Source organism: Eptatretus burgeri, chromosome 13 (assembly GCF_056783735.1).
Source record: "Eptatretus burgeri isolate ZD-2024b chromosome 13, Ebu_testis_v1, whole genome shotgun sequence".
NCBI lineage: Eukaryota > Metazoa > Chordata > Myxini > Myxiniformes > Myxinidae > Eptatretus > Eptatretus burgeri.
In genome coordinates, this window is record NC_140973.1 from 75,052,663 (window position 1) to 75,076,427 (window position 23,765).

At 45.3% G+C, this 23,765-nt stretch overlaps 1 protein-coding gene and 1 long non-coding RNA gene across 3 annotated transcripts in view; one reads left to right on the forward strand and one right to left on the reverse strand.

The window, feature by feature from the left end:
• Positions 1 to 22,552, reverse strand: part of LOC147014804 (uncharacterized) — a 109,184-nt gene extending 86,632 nt beyond the window's left edge. The window contains exons 1-4 of one of the 2 annotated variants that reach the window (XM_085853087.1): positions 21,861 to 22,552; positions 8,234 to 8,304; positions 5,993 to 6,790; positions 5,713 to 5,838 (exon numbers count right to left, since the gene is read on the reverse strand). In XM_085853087.1, coding sequence (XP_085709213.1) covers positions 5,713 to 5,838; positions 5,993 to 6,790; positions 8,234 to 8,304; positions 21,861 to 21,931 — 1,066 coding nt within the window. In that variant the 5' untranslated portion in view covers positions 21,932 to 22,552. The remainder of the gene's footprint in view (positions 1 to 5,712; positions 5,839 to 5,992; positions 6,791 to 8,233; positions 8,305 to 21,860) is intronic. The other variant, XM_085853086.1, reaches the window with a different exon arrangement.
• A 41-nt stretch (positions 22,553 to 22,593) lies between these two features.
• Positions 22,594 to 23,765, forward strand: part of LOC147014806 (uncharacterized) — a 30,921-nt gene continuing 29,749 nt past the window's right edge. The window contains exon 1 of the long non-coding RNA XR_015050917.1: positions 22,594 to 23,075. This is a non-coding gene — a long non-coding RNA (uncharacterized LOC147014806). The remainder of the gene's footprint in view (positions 23,076 to 23,765) is intronic.

The following is a 23,765-nucleotide window of genomic DNA, read 5'->3' on the forward strand; positions in this document are numbered from 1 at the left end:
TATATATATATATATATATATATATATATATATATATATATATATATATATATATATATATATATATATGTATTTCTTTGATGACACTTGAAACTTTGAAATGTGTATGATTAATGTTTAATTAATTTCGCTCCGTCTGCTTACATTTGATAAAAAAGATGGTCGATAGATGGTCAGATTAATTTAAGGGATTTGTGTGATCAGAATGCAGCATGTCAACGAGCATATAAGATCAAGAATTTGCGAGGGTCGACTTGCTGTGTCCACGCCGGCACGAAGTGGGCTTCGTGGTCTGGATATGTAATGTCCCCCCCACTTTTCAAAAGCAATCGACGCCCATGGCTATACCAGTACGGTCTGATGAATGCCCCTTCCCATGACTGTAAACACTTTCAACATCGGACTTCAGTTGGGTTAGGGTTTAGGGTTAACCCATGTGTTATATGTGAGAGTTAACTAAGTTGAGAGGTTAATCCATATGAACGTTAATCCATAACACCAACTCTAACAGTAGACCCACACTAGACAATTCACAAAGAATAGCACTTCATTGTGTATTCAACCAACTGAGACCACTGGGACCCTGAGATGCGGAGCCTCAACAATCTTTCCAAGATATTGTACCAGGCAGGAAATTTGAATGAAACGAAAGACCAAGAAGGAATCCAAAGAAGTAAAGGGCAAAGATGGAGTCATCGGGGAGAACCTGGATAGGATTTGGGTTTCAGCCGCGACTCCCCTACCCCCAAACCCTTCCTGGTGCAGCCAAGTGAGCCTTCCAGAAAAATTTCTGCAATAATTCATAACGAAAGAGAGGAATATGGAGATTAAAGAGAAGATAAGGCATAAGTTATTTAAAACCATTTTCTCCTATCACTGTTAATTTAGCATTCCGTTTAGCCATAATTTTTGTGGTGAAATACCAGATCTACATTGTGCGGTCGCTGTTCTTCTCTTACCCTGACAAAGGACTAATGCTTGAAATTCCAGCCGCACATCGCTTTCCACGGTTTTCAGATGATAAGACATCCTCTTATCATCCTCCTCAAACCTCCTCTTATCGGCTTTCAGGTGATAAAAATCCATCGTACTTTTGAAAATGGCTTTTTCTTTTGAAAACCCAGTTGCCTATTGGGCATCCTCCATCGTCCACAGTCCTTCTTTGGCACACCTAAACTCTGATCCACCTACAAGGCCTTCATCAGCACTTTTATGGAGTACTGCTCTCCCCTCTGGGCTGACTCCCCTACATCACATATTGCTCAGCTTGATGCCATGGAAACCAGGCTTTCGAGATCATTGGAATCTCTCGCAATGAAGCTGAATCTTCGGGCTTATCACTTCGCCATCGCAGACAAGTCGGTGGCCGTCCTGTCTTCTAACACCTCCTTTCTTGCACCCTCTGCTCCTTCTGTACTCCCCCCCCCCCTCATGTTTCTGCAGGGCATACATGGTTCACCACCAACCCCCTTCTGGTCAGGTCAGGTTAGGTATTGGAGCATGCACAGAAGCAGCGCATCGCTGCGTCCACTTTCCGCCAGTACTCCAGGGGTGTCCATCTGGCCATCCCCCAGGCAGATGCCTGATCCATCCCTATCTCCTTGAGATGCCGATCAACCTGCTGCAACCACGAGGCACGTGGTCGGCCCATTGGCCTCCTCTACTCATGAGGCTCCCTCGCTGAGAGAATCTGGTGAGCAGGAAAAGGATCATCGTCAGGAAAAGGAGCCACATGTCCATACAGCTGCAGCTGATGCTCACGGACTATGCAGGCAACAAATCTCATTTGAGTCTCTCTCAGCAACGATTCGTTGGACACAAACACCGATCAGAGATTGCCAAGGATTCTCCGAAGAGACCTGGTAGCAAAGGAATGAAGTCTCCATCTCAGATTCCTGGTCAAAGTCGAAGTCTCACATCTGTAGAGCAAGACTGGAAAAACCAAGGACCTGAAGACTCGGACTTTCGTCCTCCTGCACAGGTACCGGCAGCATCACACCCCATGATCCGGTGAAACCATGACTCCGCAGGCCCAACCCACATGTCTGTTGACCTCTGGCTCACAGCCAGCAGAAGACATGAATATCACAGCTAAGGTAAGTCAATCTCTCCATGACCTCAGCATCTTCACCACAAACAGGTACAGACAAGATAGCAGGGTCGAAGATGTCATTCAAAGCCTGGATCTTAGTTTTAACCAAGGAAACCTATAATCCCAGTGGCTCCGACTACTCATTCAGCACCTCGAGGGCCCCCAAAGGGATACCCAGATCTCAGCAAAAATGACGACATCATCTGCAAAATCAAGGTCAGAGATCTTGACGTTCTCAAAGATGCACCACAACTTGATCCCTCCGACATCCTCCCTAGAATCCAGTCCATACAAGTGCTGAAAAGTGTGGAGGCCAGTACACACCCCTGATGAACACCACGAACAACTAGAAATAAGTCAGAGATGGTACCACTCCATCTCACAGCACTCTCAGTCCCAGAGTAGAGTTCAGACATCAGATTGATCACTTTTGGTGGCACCCCATGAAGACCAAGAATCCTCCAGAGAGCATCCCGATTCACTGAATCAAACGCTTTGCAGAGATCAATATTGGCTGCAAGCAGCACCTGCCAAAACTCTCGTCTGTGTTCGGTGAGGACCCAAAGAGCAAGGATACGGTCGAATGTTGACCTCTTTGGTGGAAAGCTTAATTGCTCTGGATGCTGGTGCTGAAGCAGATGGTGAAGAACCCTATCAAGAATTAACTGTGCAAAGACCTTGCCTGGCACTGAGAGCAGCGTCGCCCCTCAGAAGTTGTTGCAGTCCTGGTGATCACCCTTCTCTTTCCAAAGAGGGACAACAAGGCCCTTCTTCCAGTCAGTTGGGATGATACCTGTGTTCTTGGCAGAGCACAGAACTGCATGCAACGACACGAGTGCAGCATTTCCACCAGCCTTGAGAAGTTCAGCATGGATGCCACAGATCCCAGGAGCTTTACCTCATTTCAACCGATTCACCACAGCCTGTGTTTGCACAAATGGAAGTGGATCACAGTTGATTGGAGGGTCAGCAATAGGGAAAGTAACACCCCTGAAATCCTACTCGACAGCTGGTGGATCAGCTTGGTACAGCAGCTCAAAGTAACCGGCCCAGCGGGCCTTCACTTTGGGATCCTCTGTCAAGAGCCCTCCACCCTCTGCTCTAACTACAGTACACCGAGGGAAGGGCTTGGAGGAACGCAATGCGCGAATTCCCCTGTAAGTAGGATGAGAATCACTTGACCACAGGTGATGCTCTACCCCCTCACAAATTCCTCGCACATAGGCCTCCTTTTCCACCCTTAGCACACATACAGTTTTACACCTCAGCTCCCTGGACAGCTCAGCTCTGCCATTCAGCCTGGTCCTGCAACTCTGGTCAATGGTATCCAGTGTCCCTTGAGAGACAAAATTCGTCTTCACCCTACGGTGAGTTCCAAGACATCTACCGGCAACATCAAGGATGGTGGTTTTGAAGGCAATCCATAACTCTTCAGGATTCCCTAAAGCATTCAGACCCCCAAATCCCCACTCAGCCTGTTCGCAAACTCCTCAGCTACCCTCTTATCCTTGAGCTTGCCAACATCCAGCTGAGGCTGGAATAGCACCATTCTCCCGGATTTATGCTGCAACTTCAGATTTGCTTCAACAAGCCTGTGGTTGGAATTGAGGAACTGAGCACTGCAATCGACCCTGTAGTTCTGGATCATCCTCCAGTGACCATCATCAAGCACATGGTCAATCTCCTTTGCCACACCAACAGTGTTGGAATACCAAGTCCAGCGATGAGCCTGTGGGTGCTGAAATTATGAACCGGCCACCCTAAGTCCATGACTTTTTGCAAAGTCAAGCAACTTAGTGCTGTTCTGGTTCACAGTTCCAAACCCATGGGGACCAACACACACCTCATAACCATCCCTATCAGTTCCAGTCGATGCATTGAAATCCCCCAAGACGAGAGGAGTATCTCGCTTGGGGCGCTGATCAACCAGAGACTTGAGCATGGCATACAAAGCATCCTTCACGGTACAATCACTTGCCTCAGTCGGAAAATATATAGAGACCAGGGAAACGACACCTAAGGAGTGACGAATCCTTCATCTCATAATACACTCATTGAATGGTGTTACCTCATTTATCATTGGAGTCAGCTTCTTGGACACAGCAACAGCAACTCCTTGGGCATGGTAACCATCAGAGCAACCAGACCAATAGTTGGTGTAACCACCCGCCATGATCTCGCCACTATCCAGTCTCCGAACCTCAGAGAATGCTGCAATACCGATGTTCAAATGCTTCAGCTCAGATGATAACAGAGGTAGGACATTCCAGGCACCCACCCGAAGGGACAGCCTCAGGTTAATCCAAGGAGACCGCAGTCTGATGGACGACACCTCAGTACCACTCCGCCACACACCACCGCAATTACCCTTTAGTTTTCCTCCTATCATCAAAGAGTGGGGGTCCCAAAGGCTTTGCCCCAATCCGGTCATCTGGTGAGCTGCCCTGCGGAGGGCAGCTGCACAGGAGGTACTCCCACGGAGTGGGTCTTCATATTTCCTTACATTTGTGGGTTTTGTGGAATGAAGTGTTTTACGGTGGCCATAGAGCAAATCCTGTCACAAACCTCCTAAAAAGGCAAAAAAGGTAACGCAACTGCAGGAGGATGTCGGCAGACACAGTTGGGCACTAGAAATGGATGGTCATTGGCTCACAAGGAGCTCTTCCTCTGTCCTAACCCTTCTGGTGAAACAACCTAAATCCAGGATCACTGCTCATCTATACTCATTTACTCATTTGTTCCTCCCCCCCCCCTCCACCCACCAGTGGAACATACTTACACATTCTCTTCAATCTCATTCTTCTCTCCATGTCTTCAAAACTGCTGTTCACCACCAGCTCAGACCATCCCCAATCCAAAAGCATGATCTTTTCTTTGCTCGTTAACCCCTCCCTTCCCCCCTCTCCATCACCCCAACTTCTCCTCCTCCAAAATTTCCAATATTTCCTTCCTGAGAGTTTCTTCTGCATGCATCTTATCCACCCCCATGCATCCTTTCCTGCTCCCCACTCCTCCCCATATCCATTGCTTGTCCAAGTCTCCCTCTATCTTGTCCTTTAGCTGCACTGGTAGTACCTCTCCCACCCCCTGGCCCTGCCTCCCCCCCCCTCTCTCTCTCTCACTCTCTGTCTACTCTCCTCTTTGTTCTGATACATCCTGATCCCTTCAGTGGACTAACTCTTCCATGAGCCTCGACTCTGTGTCCAAAAAAGGCAACATACTGAAAGAGATTATGACGATAACACATGGGGTTACATACAACTTAGATAAATGTGAGAAGCTTTGAAGAATCGAGATTACAAACAGAAACAGAGTGTGATGGGACATGTGGGGATAATCTTCCAAGCCCGACTGGAAGAGCAGGGGTGGGGGGAGAGTGAGGTTAAGCAGTGTGTTCTACAGAATATGTCGGTAATCGGCTAAAACATGGAGTAAAAACAGATAGCTGTTCCAGCCCGAATAGTATCCACCATGGGAGACGACTCGCAAAGCCTTTGCAGCCAATAGTGACGATAATCCAACATCATGAGATGGAGAAGATTAAACAGATAATAGCTGGACAAAGAAAAGAAAGACAATGATGAAGTACCGATGTGAAATGCTCTTGGGACCATGCTTACCACGGCACCACCCGGTCTCGTCGGCGGAAAATCCTTTGGGACAGACGATCTGCGGTGACAGCGTCGGAGGTGGTCGCATCCATCGCTGCGTAACCAGAGGTCGAAATGGCTTTCTGGGTGGAGAAGCTGTGGATGGAATATAAATGGTTCATCTCCAGTAAATAAATAATAAAATGAATGAATAATTTTGTATAATTGGAAAGATTTGTTTCTCATCCAGAGCCTTGACTTGAACTTAGGTGCTGCTGTGACTGTGCTGTGCGAGGTAGGTTTGACTCACATATCCGTACGTGCGGCGCATTCTGTCTCGCAACAGAGGGTGTCCTGCTCGTAGAGTCGCAAACTCTTCGACAACGACCCCTACTGCAGCGCACACCGCAACTCGGGGAGGGAGAGATGACCTGAACCTGGCTCACTTGCGAGATACCCTTCGGCGTTAGTGAAGGAATATGAGGTGCAGGAGGGCCAGGAGGTAGTACATTGTTGTAAAGGCCATAGGTAAGGGAGGTCCGTGATTCTTGAGGTCTCGCACGTTTATGAGGAAGGATATTATGATTTTGAGAGGTGCCAGCTGCATTTGTATGAAGGTTAACATTGGTGACTGAATTTCGTAAACGATTTACAGAGTGGACAAGATGAGGTGATGTGGCAGCAGATAGCCTCCAGTGTCGAGGATCCACAGTCTGCCGCTGCACCTTTACCATGACGGTGCCGGTGCTGCCTGACCCTAGCAGGCGCTGTGCAGCATCTCGCATCGCCTGCAGCACGTGGGCAGGGGGTCCTGGGCCCCCTGAAGCCGCTGCCACTGCTGCCGCTGCAAGGTCTAGCGCTGGACCCTCCTCTACCGATTTACCCCCAAGTGTCGCAAAACGTGGTGCTCCTCCTGAATCGGCCACAACCACATGGCTCAGAATGTGGTGTGACTCCTTTGCAGCTTGCCTTCGTCCTCCTGTCCCGGATCTTGAGGTAACAGGCAATCCTGAGAAAGACCCCCCTAGTGGCCCAGGATGGGCTGAGCTGGCACAAACCCCCGGCCACACGCATCTCCCCCCAGCTTTGCATGGTGGGAAGCAAATCGCTGCAGGGAACAAGGACGTTGCATAGTTATTGGCATTTCAATAACGATTGCCAATTTCACATTTAAACCTAATGCTTAGACAATACTAACCAGTTATTCTGCACAATACGGTCTGAAATGGTCTCATGTAAACAGTAAACTAGAATGGCACTCGGTAGAGCGTATACCTCCGCCAGGCTGTACAGTTTATGTTTTGTATCACAATGATCGGCCGGATCTGGATCTTGACCCGATTCAAAATAGAATCAGCTTGTTCTTGTCGTGTACCCTAGTCATCCATCAAGTTTTGTCCGATTCCATCCATATCTTTCATAGATATCCTGCCATATGTCGTTTTTGGCTCGATCTCTCAATGGTGAAGAATCACTTTGAAAATTCTCACATCCGGATCCAGATATTCACCAAAATCGAGTCAATTTGTCCTTGTCACATGTCCAACCTGCCCACCAAATGTCGTCCGAATCCATACACAACTTCTGAGATATCCTGCTCACAGACAGACGTGAAAACGTCACCTCCGTCCACCTTTGGTGCTGCAGGTAAATATTAATGATCAAAACAATGTTGTCCTTCAAAAATTTCAAATGTCCATACGCATGAAAGAGCTAAAAATGCAAATCCGCAAAACAACCGAAACAGCAACATAATACTGCAGTTGGTTTATCGAATTCACTTTTGCCTGGTCCCACGGCCGGACGATGTACGACTTGCTTCCAAATTTTTTTTCTCTCCCCCCAAAGAAGTCTCGATGAAAACAGATATTCATATCTACCGTAGTTGTTTCCAACAGCTTTTTCAATGGCACATAACTGGTACCAACACTTGTTATTATATGGTCTGTGAAGACCTCCTTCCCAAATCGAGGACCTCAATGGTTCCATCGGGCCAGGTATATCGAAAATCGGAACATGCGGTGCACGTGATTACGAGCCCTCCGCCAGTAGATCGGTCCAAATATTGGTCAAAACAATCAACTGTGACCAATGATGTTTTGCATCCAAAAGCAAAGCCCAGGAGCGGACCGCGAAAGTACCGGCTGTTTTTAATTAGGACAATGAATTTCTACAATGACTGTGGATATAAAGTGTCCCCGTTCCCCTTGCCCCCTTCCCCCTTCCTCCTTCCCCCAATCTTCCTTCTCCCCCACCCCATCCCAGCCAACATGATTGTTCTCCACTGCAACTTATGCATACAGCAATTGAGGTCAAAACAAGACCCCTCGAAAGTAAGCTCTGCGGGGGCGGGGGGGGGGGAGCAACCATGCAAATGTCTGCACATGAGATCATCTGTGGTGGTATTTTACAAGACAGGCAATGAAATCATCCAAGAAGAGCAGAAAGACGCTCTTATATTTAGCCAAAAAGTCTGGTAGTGCTCGACCGGACCCGGTGCCATGTTTCCTGGCAGACTTCATGAACGGCGAGAAGCCCAGAAGCTACTTACGGACAGTGCAGGTCAGAGGGCCAGGCCGCGACATCCAGCCAGGGCAGCATCGACCCCCACATACGTTGGCACTGGAGGAGAGACAGAGAGAGACAGAGAGACAGAGACAGAGACGTCAATGCATGCGGCGAGCGATATCGCGTTGTGAGACGCCATGTTTGACTAGCAGTTTGGGCAATTAGAAACAGCAGGTCCAAACAAAATCACATCCCACAGAGGAAGCAGAAATTAAAGTCTTCCATGACAGTATCAAGACTCACTGTATTGACTTCAGACCAAACAAGCAGCTTATCGTAATTATCTTTTGTATATTTCCTTTAAGGGGTTCCATTAGCCGATTGCAGCAGGTTGCTCTTAACCTTCTTCTTTCCCTGCAGCTCTCTTTCGGCCATGTTGGATTCCACCAAAAAAAAATCATTAAAACATGTGTTGGCCCAGCTTGGTGACGTCATCGCAAACTAAATATCAAACTATGGACGACGTCATGACTCGGTTGAAGAACAATCTCGATGGAATTTCAACACAGGAGGCCAGTATTGTTCGTGTTCTCTCCCTTTTTAAATGCTCAGTGTCAAGCAAGGGAAGCAGCAGCACTCGGCAGGGACTGGCAATTTACATTTTTTTTAAAAAGTAGTTGGAAAGACCTGGCTGGGGTTCAAACCACTGACCTACCAGACTCAGCAAGCACCCTCCAACCGATTCTGGGTCGATCGACCTTTTGTCGTCACTCGAGGTCCCCATCTGAACTCCTCGCCAATGACTCAGGGCCCCCAGTTCAAGTACAATACAGTATATTATGATGATTTGTCCATCGTGTACTAATGTCCTTGTGTTTTTTCCAAGTACGTGTCCTTAAACCTCGTGTTGGCTTCATGGTTAAGGTGGTTGGTCGAAGATCTTAGGGTTTTGAGTTTGAAGTCCTTGTCGTGCCGTAAACTGGCGCCATGTCCTTGTAATTCATGTTCACGTGCACCATGGCACCGATGTCTATCAACGCCCTTGTAGTTCAGGTTAAAGTACTTGTACGTGAACCAATGTCTGTGAAAACTCCTCAACAAGCTTTAGATCATTGTAAACAAAAACGGGATCAAATAACATGTTCACGTGATGTTTCTTCTTTGACTATCAATGGATCAGGTGTGTGTGTGTGTGTGTGTGTGTGTGTGTGTGTGTGTGTGTGTGTGTGTGTGTGTGTGTGTGTGTGTGTGTGTGTGTGTGTGTGTGTGTGTGTCATGATTTTTGTGTCTATTAATTACGTACGTCTATTAATCACGTACTATTGGAATGTACCTTTTAACCCAACTTAGACTGCTGAGACACCTTTGAAGACCTTTTAAAGACTCCCAAGACCACCAAGACCCCGATAAACCTCCAATTAATTAGTAGTAGTAGTAGTAGTAGTAGTAGTAGTAGTAGTAGTAGTAGTAGTAGTAGGGTTCCAAGGCTTCCAGGCTGGGAAACTTGTTGTGTTTGTTCAAACCCGCAAAAACTCCCAAGGCCGTGAAGACCAATGAAAATTTGGTCCAACGGACCAATTTTCACAAAGACCCTCGTATTCACACATAGTCACGTTGATCTCAAATAACTTCATATAACCAATTGATTTGAGTATATAAAAATGAGAATCCAACGTTTTAACTAACATGAGAACTTGATAAAGAGAGCAAAAGTGAAACTTCCATATTAAACTGAGAATAAGTACATTTGGTGGTGATTAAAATCGTTAACTTGACATGCTTTCCTGGTGAGAACAATCAATAAATGTTTGGGAATTCGACGCATTTCCTCCTTCGTGGTGATTTCTTCTCCCTGTACAAAAGTGAATTATTTGATAACGATCACATGGAGTAATTCACAGATTTTGGAATCGGAATTTGCTTTTCATTCGTTTGGATCATGCAGCAGGACTTTCCAAACCTTATGAAAGGGGCTCGCAGGATAGTTCAGGACTTAGAGGTATGCGCACTCGCCTCTGAGCTGTCTGGCTTGGGTTGGAATGTCCACACAGCTATAAACTGCCTAAAGTTGGAAAACAAGTAAGAGCAGTGAAAAAAAACAAATCTTTTCTTTCCCTGTTTTTCGTTCATAATTGGAACTGCTACTTTTTTGCTGATTTGGCTAAAATTTTGGGACTTGCTTGTACTTATTCTTTTCTTATGTTTTCTTGCCTGGTTTTGATTGTTAAACATCTGCAAATCGTATATTCTTGTTACCATCCGTCCCATGCACTCGAGTTCCATCAAAATCTTCGCAACCAGTCACTGATGACGTCATCAAGAAGCTAAAAAGCAATCTGACAGCATTGGAGAAGAGAAAGATGTTGGAATGTTGTCTTGAACAGGAGCTGCGTGTAGTGGTGCCGGGGCAGGCTGCCCTGGCACCTCCATGGAGAAAAATTAACAAACAAATAAATAAATTACCCAAATAACAAGCTCAAATGAGCTAAGATCCTCGTCCTCTGAATGATGACGTCATAAAAACGAATATGACGTCATTGTGATGTATCAGGTTTGCGACAAATTATCTGTGCTAATGCCCGGCTTGATTCCCACAAACAAAATTCAAAAAGCTTGCCTTGTTTCGGAGATAATGGTATAGGCGATTTCCATTAGCGGCGATATTATGACATCAACTTTTTTTCTAGGAAGAATTTCCAAAATCGGAGATGGTTACTGCCTGTGCGTGGGCTTTCTGCATATACATGGGAAGTTTCACGAAGATCCGATGAAAACTCTGGGTTGTGAAACAAAAATTGTCAAAAAATAGGAATGATGTCATAAAAATTGATATGACGTCATCGTGATGCATCATATGTGCGGTAATTCATCTCTGCTAATGCCCTGTTCGATTCCCACAAACAGAATTCAAAAAGCTTCCCTAGTTTCGGAGATAATTTTTTAGGCGATTTCCATTAGCGGAGATATTTTGACGTAATAACTTTTTTTCTCGGAGGAATTTTCACAATCGGAGATAGTTACTGTCTGCGCAGAGTATTTCTACATATATACGCCAAGTTTCAGGAAATTTCAATGAAAACTGTAGGCTGTGAAACAAAAAAGTCCACAAGAAGAACAACGTGAGTAAGACTTAGAGATCCTCCACGAGGATTTAAAAATTGATTAAAACATTTAAAACCTGACATTTGTCAACATTATTTATTTACCCACTTCTTGGTTGCTGTTATACATTTTTCTCCATTTTTCGATGAATGAACTGACCGTATCGCATCCCCCTCGTGTAGACCCTTGCAGGTGTCGGCTGTGATGTCCCAGGTGAACGATTTACCGGTCTGTTTTGACAGCTCTGATAAATCGCCTACAATTACCATCTCTCATTACATCCTCATTATCCCTCACTCCATCTTCCTCGTTCCTCCTTTCATCCTTCACTCATCCGAGGGAAGCCCGTGTGTGTGTGTGTGTGTGTGTGTGTGTGTGTGTGTGTGTGTGTGTGTGTGTGTGTGTGTGTGTGTGTGTGTGTGTGTGTGTGTGTGTGTGTGTGCGCGTGTGTGTGTGTGTGTTTGCGTGTGTGTGTGAAGGTGCACACCATGATTAAGCACATACATCACCCTTCCAACTCAGTTTCCATTTTTTCTGTGATCAGCGTGACCAGGGGTGTGTGCCGTTAGCAAGCGGCTTGCTATCGCTTTCCAAGCTAGTCATTCCACATTGCAGCTGCTTTGCAAGCCGCTCGGCAAGTGGAGTCGGTGATTTGGAGAGGGTGGTTCAATGCAATTAGGGAGCCTGGTGTGTTGGCGCAGTGGTTAGGGCAGCGGCTTGGGATCCAAAAGGTCCTGAGTTCAAGCCCCGTTGGGCCACTGAATTAATACACCAGGGGGTTGACTCAGCCTGTCATCCTTCTGAGGTCGGCGAAGTGAGTACCAGTGTACTGGGCCGGTGTATACCCTGGTTAAAATAGGTGTACCATATCCCTGTGTCGTAAGAGGCGACCAGGGTTGCGTCAGGAAGGGCATCCGGCGTAAAACATGTGCTAAATGACTATGCGGATCATAGGGAGGATCCGCTGTGGCGACCCCTAACGGGAGCAGCCGAAAGAAGAAGAAAAAGAAGTTCAATGCAATTAGGGGAGGTTAACAAAAATGGCCACCGTAGTCGGATTCAAAACGATACTACAACCAATGAAATGTTCAGAACCATACCCCTGTTATGTAAACTCAGAATATTACTGAAACGTGCATTTCATACTTTTATTTTCGAGAGAGGAGAGAGAGGATGGAGGGAAGGGGGAGAAAGACAGGGTAGGAGGGTGGGGAGTGCGAGGAGGGAGAGAGGGGAGAGACCAGAGAGGGGAGGGAAAGAGGAAGAGGGAGAGAGGAGAGAGGGAGGGAGGAATGCAGAAGCTAGGAAGGAGTGAAGAAAGGGGGGAAGAGTGAAGAAAGGGGAGAAGAAATATGAGTGAGGAAAGTGGAAAAGAAAAACTTAATTGTGAAGAAATAATTTTGGCCTGTTCCAAGTCAAGGCATTGTTGAGAAGGCTGAACAAAATGCTGAATGAATACCCCAGCGAGGGACAGTGAGGTGACCGAGGATGAGCCTTGATAACTCTGTGAAAAACTGACCAAATGCCCTGAAACTCGAACTTGATTGGTAACTTATATGATTAAATAAGGATAATTAAATAATTAAATGAGGATAATGAAATTACATAAGGATAAAGTATCATTAAATAAGGCCGTTAATTATGTTCAAAAGAGGTGTATAAATTAACCCAAATACCCAGTTTTCATTCATGCTCTACCTTGGAGCGCCCTTTGTATACATGCAAGGTTTCAGGCTGCCCGGTTTCATGGTTTTGGAGTTATGGATGAGACGGACGGACCGACTGATGGATGGACTGACTGACGGATGGAGGGACACACACTGACATTTAATCGTATAGAAGAGCTAAAAACATGCAAAACCCCCATCCCCAGAACATACAGTGCTCGGGTCAATAAATATGCTTGGCAGGGGAGCGGAGCTCCTCCTGACTCCCCATTTATTAATCTCCCACCAATTCCTCTGGAGGGGACAATCGTTTGTCCGTCCGTCACCAGTATCAGCTCACCTGTGTTTTTCCAACATTTTTTTTATCCATATTGGTTCACGAAAAAATATTTTCACGAAAAAAATAAGTGACCACTATATTCGTTATTGTTGTGTGTCTGTCTGTCTGTCTGTCTGTCTGACTGTCTGTATGTCTGAATGTCTGTCTGTCTGTATCTGTCCCGAGCATAGCTCTGTGGGTTTTGATCCGATCCTGATAAAATTTTGGTGGGAGGTTTATATCATGATCTGGTTGTGTTTTCCTGAAAATGGGCGTGGTGCACCCATTATGGGCGGAGCCACGCCCAAAAAACGTGTTTTTAGGGGGTAGCCGATTTCAATTTGCATCTTTTCCTTGAGGGTTTGTCGAATCTGACAGGGGTTTCGGTATTTGGTTAGCGCAATGGCACCTGCATAGCCCCACGGAGCTCGATTTTTCATTTTCGTCCCAAGGTCAGGGTCACAAGGTCACGAACTTAGAAAATTGCGATTTTGACATAAAAATCCATCTTCTCCGAGGGGTTTGTCAAATCTGGCAGGGGTTTCGGTATTTGGTTAGCCCAGTGGCACCTGCATAGCCCCACGGAGCTCGATTTTTCATTTTAGTCCCAAGGTCAAGGTCACGAACTTAGAAAATTGCGAATTTTGACATAAAAATCATACGACCGCCCAAACTTTGAGAATTTGGATGACAATATTTTTTATGCATAATCTTGAGGTCATTCGCCACCTAAAGTCTTGAAACCATTTTGCTCTATCTCGAACACCTTGCCCGTGGCGCCCCCTTCAAGTTTGTTTGTACGCTGATTTCATCAAAGTATGGATAATCTGAGGAGTGCGAAATGCCATACAGCCTATATGACGTTATATTGTTCCTGGAATGTTCCAGAGGAAGTTTTGCACCAAAGGTCATAATCCTTGACCTTTGACCTTTAATGTTCACAAAGGTGAAATTTTCAGAGTTGTTGGAATCGAACCGGGTTTTCGACCTTCTTCGACGAACTAACTCCAATAAGTTATAGCACATATCCTGTTTCCTTATTTTAATGTCCACAACATTGTTTTGTGACCTTTAAAGGTTATGCAAAGGTCAAATTTTGAAAGTTGTTGAACGAAACTGGGTTTTCGACATTTTGCAGCTAATAACCTGTCACTCGCACCACATCATGTTGATCATTTTTATAACTTGGTCAAACATTATCACATTGTCTCATCCTTGACTTCTGAAACAATCTACATCGTCAAATACCGCTCGTGAACCATCGTCGTCTTCAGACTTCTCCTTTAACCTATTCAACTGAAACTTTATGCATGGCTTTATTATAAGTTACCAAACAAGTTTTAGTTTCAGGGCGTTTCGTCAATTTTTCACAGAGTTATGCCATTTTTAGACTTAGAAAATATCACATATTATACACAGGTCAGTGTTCAGCTGCCCTTACTCCACCACAATGCTTTATACACCCATTGGCTGGACGGCTGGCCTGACTGCACCCCAATAAAATCACGCATCACCATTACATGAAGCAGCACAGATTGGCAGGCCTCAGGCCTAAGGCCAAGGTGTTAGTCTATGGCCCAGTGAAATTGTAATGATTCCAGGTATATAACTACGATGTGTTATATATGCACATAAGCCATACGCATGTTTTTGCTTCACGTATGTACATCGGATTATTTTAAAAATGAAATCGGCAAAGCCGAGAAACGAACAAAACACCGGTGGAGTAGAGAAGTTCTTCTTCTTCATTTAAAATCCAGTATCGGCTCAAGCGTGCGTTAAAGCAAACTAATCTTATCTTCGGTTTGTTATCCCAGTTGTCTTTATTGGTTTCTCGTCTACAAAATATATCGGTAAATGAAAATCGCTCTTCCTTTTATTTTGCCGAATAGACCCAAACACGGTGCATGAGAGAGTTTTGTCTTCTTCATTTTGGTTCAATGCAAATGAGATTTTATCTCCTAAACATTCATTGGGACCAGTTGGGGACATGCATTGCAAAGCAATTCTTGCTTGTGTTTATCTTTCTTTCCCTCTTCCTCGTACTCTGTAGCCGCTGCTAACACAATCAATTTGTTTGGGGAAGTTGATGCAAGAGGATCAAGGAAAACCAAAAATGACAACCTGGGCAGAATTTGCTCTCGTATCACGACAGCATTGTTTCCATGGAGACCGCCATCTTGTTAAGCGGTGCCGAGCACTCCGTTCTGTTGGAATTCTTACTTGAGCGCTTTGAAACGAGCAAGCCACTTGGAAAGCGATAAGCTACTTGCTTACGGAACACTCGCCAGAAGTGTTGCCAGCTACATCTAGAGGCATCCATACATCATTTTTAATGAGTAAGTTGAGAATTTGTGGAGTGGTTTGGTACTTCAACTTTTTTTTCTAATCATCGTATAATCTTATCCTATAAACAGGTATCATATTTGCATGTTTTGATTTTAGTGAGTTCTTCTGAAACCTAACCTCTCAAAATATGTGGTGTCTTACTGTACATATGTGGGCAATAGGGGGTGTGATGTAGGGGTCAGAATGAAACCCTTTTTAAGCCTGTCCCCAACTCAGCGGAGACAGGGTTTTGCAATCACTTCCGTCTGTCCGTCTGTCCGGGCCATAACTTTTTTACCTTTTGAGCTTTGTCATCAAATTTTCAACAACGCATTAGTATGAGGATATAGAGAAGACAAATTAATAATTTGGTCAAAAGGTCAAAAGTCAAATTTTAATCTAATTGACCTGGAATTTTAAGAATTCACATATTGGGTCACTGAATTGGTTCACCAATCAAAAGTGAGAAGCTGATTGTTTTTTTTTTTAGATCAAAAGGTCAATGGTCACATAAAATTGTCATTTTCATCTGAATGACCTGATATTTTAAGAATTTACATATTGAGTCTGACACTGCATTGGTTCATCATTTCAAACCTGGTGTTGGCTTAGTGGTTCGGGTGGTGGCTTGTGATCCTTGGGTCCCGAGTTCAAGTCCCGTTGGTTGCTGAATTAACACCAGGTGGTTGATTCAGCCTGTCATCCTTCAGAAGTCAGTGAAATGAGCACCAGTGTAGCAGCCAAAAGGCAGCACACGAAGGGAAGGGGTATTCATGGATTTATTAAATCTGCTATTGGTGTGGCGCAGGCGTGATGGGTCGAATGGCCTCCTCCTGTGCAAAAATTTCCTTGTAATCGATAAAACGCTAAAACCGATTGTTTTGAGAGCAAAAGGTCGAAGTCGGTCAAGATCACAAAATCTTCAATTTCTATCTGATTGACTTGAAATTTGTGCAGGGTTTGCATATTGTGTCACTGAAGCCTATTGCTTTTGAGGTCAAAAGGTCAAGGTCACCTAAAATCGTCAATTTTTTTTGTATGTTTTTTTTAAATATCTGCTTTTGCAATGTTTCACATACAGAAGAAGTCAGTATACAAAGCAGACCCGGACGGACTTTGCATTTTCAAATCCTTTCTAGTTACCTCTGCCATGGAAGGTGGACGGAAGTCGTGTTTTCACCCATTTGTCTGTCTATGAGCAGGATATCTCAAAACGTTATGGGTGGATTCGGATAAAACTTGGTTTTCAGGTTGGGTGTGCTACAAGGGCAAATGGATTCGATTTTGGTTAAGATCTGAATCCTGATCCATATCCGAGAATTTTTCAATTTTTATTGGTGATTCTTCACCATTGAGAGATTAGATCGGACCAAAAACGATAATAGAGCATGATATTTAAAAATGCTGTGGATGGATTATGACAAAACTTGGTGGATGAGTTGGAGAGGTGACAAGAACAAGCTGATTATATATTGGAGGTCTGGATGCAGATCAGGCCGATCAGTGGGATAGAAAACTTAAATTGTTTAGCTTGGTGGAGGTATGCGTTCTACTGAGTGCCTTTCTAGTTGTTGTTGGTATTGTTGTTGTTGTTGTTAGCTTTAATGTTTTTGATGCAATCAAAAGCAATTGGTATACAAAATCAGAAACTTATCTTCAACAATTATCATCAGCTTATTTTTTCAGTTGACTTTCAGCTTTTTTGATGATGTCATTGATCACGTCATCAATGGCTGATCATGAGAACTGACAGAATTAGAGGACATGTTGTCTTGATGCCAAGAATATGTAGTTTCCTGTTTTTCAAAAGCAATACAACGAAAGTAACCCAAATATAATACTATTATAATCAAACAGCCTGAAAATTTGCCTTATAAACAAATAAGGAAAAATTAAACATTTGGGGGGAAAGGAGAAAGTAAAATGTTTTTCACTGCTCTCACTTATTTTCCATCTCTGGGGATCGAGAACTTCAAGAAAATCCTCGTGAGCCTATGTCCCCTCGAGTTGTACTTATGACCAATTGTTTTGCTTCTGGCTCATAGCCGATCCTGCAAGGTAAGAATAAATTGGGGAGTATAGTAGTTGTATAGGAGTAATAGTGGTAGTGGTGAATTTACCAAGCCTGGTGAAGTGACAAATGGTCTTCTTGTTTCGTCTGCAGCACAAGGCTGTGGGATAGCATCATTGACTAAGGGTGCAACAGTGTCGCTGATGCAGTGCCCCTGTAGTGTAGGGCAGGAATTCGGAATTTGTTCATGGTGCAGGTGATAGTGCACCTACTCTTCATGAAGGATACCATGATATCCTTAACATCCATCCAAGGGACAGCATACAGATTGATGAATCAACATGCGTGTGAAACACCAAGATGATGGTTTATAGCTGGGTCAGGATTCGAACCCAGGCTAGACAGCTTAGAGTCAAGAGTGTGTGTCGTATCTCAAGGCCATCCTGTTAACCAATGACAAACTAAATGCATAATAAAGTGTTTCTCGAAATAAATAATTTTAAAAGGAATTGCTCCATCAGCCATTTGGGAAACTTCGGTGCTAAAATTAAAGGGAACAAGGGCACTTGGTAGAGTGCATACCTCCGCCATGCAATGCCTGATCCACGAAAACATATCAGGCCCAATACATTTTTGAAATATCATGCTATAAAGTACTATATCGTTTTGGCTCTATCTCTCAATGGTGAAGAATCACTATAAAAAATAAATAATTATCGTATCCAGATCTGGATTCGGATCTTCACCAAAATCGAATCAATTCGTCCTTGGCAAACACCCAAACTGTTCACCAAGTTTCATCCAAATCGTCCACAAATTTTTGAGATATCGTGCTATATATTAGTTTCGCCCTATCTCTCAATGGTGAAGAATCGCTTAAATAATTCTCGAATCCGGATTCGGATTCGGATTCGGATCTTCATCAAAATTCAATCAATTCTTCGTTGTCACACACCCAACCTACCCACAAAATTTCATCCGGATCCGTGTGCAACTTTTTGAGATATCCTACACACGAACAAACAGACAAACAAACAAGAGGAAGATGTTGTACAGAGCACGATACTTGAAAAATCCATAAAACAAATTTGACCTCAAAAAGAATTGGTGGTTGAACTTATTGACCAAACATGCAACTCCTCTTCAAATCTCAAGTGAATCGGATGAAAATTGACAATTTTAGAAATTCGGCCTATGTTGACCTTTGGGTCGATGTTGACCTCAAAAATAATTGGTGGTTTAATTCAGTGATCTGATTTGCAAATCCTCTTCAAATTTCAAGCCAATCGGATGAAAATTTAGGATCTTAGAAATCTCATCAAAGTTGTTGACATTTGGCCGATGTTGACCTTTCGACCTCAAAAACAATGTGCTTCTTCCTTTTGACAAACTCTACCATGTGGTGAAGTTTCGTGACGATCGGTTTAAAATTGTGACCTGGATGCGATAAACACACACACACACACACACACGGAGACAGTCAGACAGACAGAATCACAAAATCAATTAAAAAACAGACAGACAGAAAGGGGTGAAAACATAACCTCCTTCACCTTCGATGGTGGAGGTAACAAGAGAGATTCCCTGTGCATTTGTAGTGCAAGTGCAAAGTGTTTCGAACCCATCAAAACGTACTAATTCTACTTAGCGTGTGTAGCCACTATGCACAGAAAAACAACACTGGTCGATCACACACCGTGCCAGGTTACACTGAGGGGTAACCGGGTTGGGGTGGGGGCTGCGGCTGGGATGATCAAGACCGTGTGATAGTTGCGCATCGCAGCCAAAACCGTCCTCTGCGTCCGATCGGCCAACCCTTCCAAAAGGCCAGGCGAAGCATGTTCGGTGTCATGAGGAGTTCCTATGGGGTGTTGTTTTCCCTGGTGGTCCGCCCAGCGAAGCACACCGCCAGAGAGGGACAGAGAGAGAGAGAGAGAGAGAGAGAGAGAGAGAGAGAGAGAGAGAGAGAGAGAGAGGGAGAGAGGGAGAGAGGGAGAGAGGGAGGGAGAGAGGGAGAGAGAGAGAGAGAGAGAGAGAGAGAGAGAGAGAGAGAGAGAGAGAGAGAGAGAGAGAGAGAGAGAGAGAGAGAGAGAGAGAGAGCTCTGGAGTCCAGACAATGATGTGCGGCCAATTGGACGCGTTTGTAAGAGTCGCCAAAATGTGCTGCGTTCAGCGTTACGTCACAAGCGTTTTTCCTTGTGCCAACGTGCACAATGTAACGGTACAAGGCCCGTGTGTCCGAAACAAAAGCACGCATTCAGCCTTCGAGTACAGGCCTCCCGTTTAACGGTGTCGTTAATGGGTGGGTGTGTCGCTCCCTTTAATGGGGAACTTTTGTTTTAGTGTTTTCACCACTTTTGCCGTGCATGCGCCTGTTCGTTAGGGAGCTTGTTCTCAAAAACGATTTTGCGCAGTTTCCAACCCATCTAATCCCTTACCCGTTTCCTCCAGCCCACCTCCCCTCCCCCCCATCCTCCACGCTCCCTCCCTTCCTCCTTCCCTCCCACGCGGTTGCTAGCAGCGCCACCCGTTCCCATCACTGTGTACTCGACACAATGTAAACAAGAAATGTCGAGTAAAGCAGAAGCAAAGAAAACAACCGGGCGGTTTAAAAGAACATCAAAATAAGACCCGAGCATTTTACAACGATAAGTTCCACTTCGTCGGTTTACTTTGATTTCTAATCTCGAGCAATGAGCCAACAGTATCAACCCATCGGTTCTCAGCACCACGAGGAGTGTTCAAAAAGTTATACGAACAACATGCTCACTCACATTGTTTTTCTACACCTAACGATATATATATATATATATATATATAAATATAATTAAAAGCAAAATATTACACACCAGACTTCGGAGCACAATGGGTGAAAGCCCCTCTGAATGTGCTTGGTCGGTGGTTCAAACTAACTTCGAGCCTCGCCCGAGCCTTGCCAGAGAATGCTTCTTTGGTTAACGCTTACAATTTAAAAAGAATAGAGTACGAACAACCATAGAGTACAAACAACCATAGAGTACAAACAACCATTACCCATGAGCCGAACGAGATCCTCCTGCGTAATTGAATCAAAATAAAGACCAATTACTGCGCCATCGTCCAAAATAGGAAGCCATACATAACAACACATACACATACGCATACACACACACACACACACACACACACACACACACACACACACACACACACACACACACACACACACGGATATATTATGCACTGGTTAGTACTGACAAAAGCTATTTTGTTTGAAGTTTCTTTAAAAGGGAAATAAGGAGTGATCATCTTTTCCAAATTAAATAAACATCACATATAACGGAAAATAAATAAATTAATGTCTCGGGATCGCGAGCGTGGAATCTCTGCTCTTCATCCAATGCGAACATGAGGTCGATTATATGTGAAAATGCGAACGACGTGGAGAATGCCCAGCCGACCATCTGCATGGCGTGTACCTCTGGACTATGACGTCACAGCATGTGCTGATGAGACTCACGGGGGTTACACCCAGCACGGGCGCTGCGGGACCATGGGACGCACGTGCAGGGTGTAAACCGCCAACACAGACTTGTTTACTCTTCGATCACACGAGAGAATGTTTGGGATACACTTTATATCAATGATGTGCAGCACAACTTTAATATCACACACACACACACAAACACACACACACACACACACACACACACACACACACACACACACACACACACACACACACACACACACACACACACACACACACACACACACACACACACACACACACACACACACACACACACGCGTATTTTGAAAATTGACATTGTGTTTATAAATGCAACGAATGAATACCATTGTGATGGGATCTCCCGTTAAAGGGTTCGAAATCATTCAGCGACATGGGGGCAGCCACGGCGGACCGACCGAGAGGTTACAGACCAGCAATACAGTGAAAGGTTTAACTCGTCAACCTTACACTCGATGCAGCCATGGAAAACCAACCCAAAGAGCTCAGTCCTGCGAAACATACCTTAACATCATAAAGTTCATCTTGCAGACGGGGCAGCCGGCTTTACATCCCCTCCGAAGGATGGCGGCGACCTTTACATTGCACTTTTAGTCGGATCCCATTGGGCCGGTCATACCATCCATTGTTGTAATCTGAAGTGAACCAGTCACTCCGTAACAAACCTTCACGGTCACACAAACCAAGGAACAAGTCCATGTACGATCACAAGATTCCTCGTGCGGTCCTCACCCAGCGGGCCGCGCGCGCGCCCCGCTCGCGTGCACCACGAGCGCCAGCAGCGCGAGGCTCGCGCGCCGCATGGCGTCTTCCCACACGTCCGCGTTCCCTCCACCTCGCGTGTCCCTGTCGCTCCTTCGTTTGTTTCACTTTCCCTCTCGCTCTGCTCGTCCGCACTTTCTTTCTTTTTCTTCCCGTCTTCCCGGGAGCGGTTCTTGTGTTGTTTTCTGGGTTTTTCTTTTTGTTTTTTTGTTTTTTTTTACAAAAAAAAACTCTTTACTGTTGATTTTTTTGTTGTTGTTCCTTTTGTTGTCCAACTTTTTCACCCTTTCAAGCTGTTCTCCTTGGAAGGTTTCCCGCGTTTTTTCGATCTCTTCCGACACCAAATTTCGTCCTTCTCGTCGTTTTGCTCGATGGAAACCTTTTTCTCACGAGTCTTTTCCTCGAACGCACTCCAAAAAACGCGCGCCCGTCGTTCTCCCTCCCTCACTCCCTCCCTCCCTCTGCAGACCTTCCGCTCTCCGTTCCGTAAGGACGTGACTCAATCGGAGAGCAGCGTTCGAACATCGTTCGTCGACCGCACGACTTCTCGGTAAAAACGCAAAAACTTTGGAAAAAAGCGCAACGAAATTAAATAAATAAACTGCAATCGGAGACCCCTTCGCTGCTCGGGGGCTCGAGTGTTGGCTTGATAGGGAGAGAAGGTATAAAGGACGGGGGAGGCGGCGGGGGGGGCGGTGGGGGGAACATTTACAGTTGAACAACACTTTGGTTTCCCCACTCGGCAATCCGCAGAGAAAGAGAGCGTTGTTTTGGGCGGTGACCCCCAGGCTCCCCCCACCTCCTCATTCCCCTGCTGCAACGATTCGCTCTGCAAGGCTTTGCCCCGAGACCGCAAATCACAAATCACGTGCGCACGCACAACTCCGCACCTCCCAAGCGTCCCTCTGTACCCTTTCACCCCTCCCTACCCAACCTCAACCCCCATCCCACAACGGCAGGTGCCTCCAATCTTCTTTCACCCCAATGACGCACGCTGTCGTCGGGAAAAATCTCTGTCTCTGTCTCTGTCTCTCTGTCTTCTCTGTCCCTCTCTCTCCTCCTCTCTTCCTCCCTCTCTCTCCCCTATCTCTTCTCTGTCCCTCTCTCTCCTCCTCTCTTGCTCCTTCTCTCTTCTCTCTTCTCTCTCTCTCTCTCTTCCTCTCTCCCTCTCTCAATTGATGGAAGGTGAGGAGACTCATTTTTCTTTGGTCTGCACTTCATGTTGGTTTTTGTTTTTTTTGCGGCATATTCCCCAAACATTGAGTTGGATCTTGCAACGCTAAGGAAAGGCAGGCGGACAGGTGTGATTATGAATGGGTGTACTGTCATGGCGGTTTGGCCGCGACAGGGAGGTTCAGGGTTCACCAAGGCGACTGGGACTGGGAAACAAACGAGGGTCGAACGAAGGAAGAATGAGGAAGGTACGGAAGACGGAAGACTAACGTGAGGCAGGCAGGAAAACGAGCAGCTCGGGATGCAAATTGGTACGTACACATAATGCATACACAGAGGCAGGTAGACACACCTGTAACAAGGAAGCAGGTATGTATGCACAGATATAATGCAGGAAGGCATGAACTCAACTCTCCCGTTCCTCCCAATTATTAACGATTACGATTCCCTCTTTCACTGCCATTTTGCAGGCCCATCAGACCCTTGTCGGGTCTCCGAGCAGGAGTGGGGAGGGAGGGGGTTTGTACGTTGGAGGAGATGGATTCGCCAAAGTGTCTCCTTCCAATTCCCAAAGTTTCTCCATCTGGAATGCCTGTTCTGTATGTTTCCCCACCTAAATTTAAAATATCTCCTTGGTGGAGATAAGTCCATCCACAGACAGCACACCCACCTTCTTAATTCCACATCGCCAGAAATCAGTTC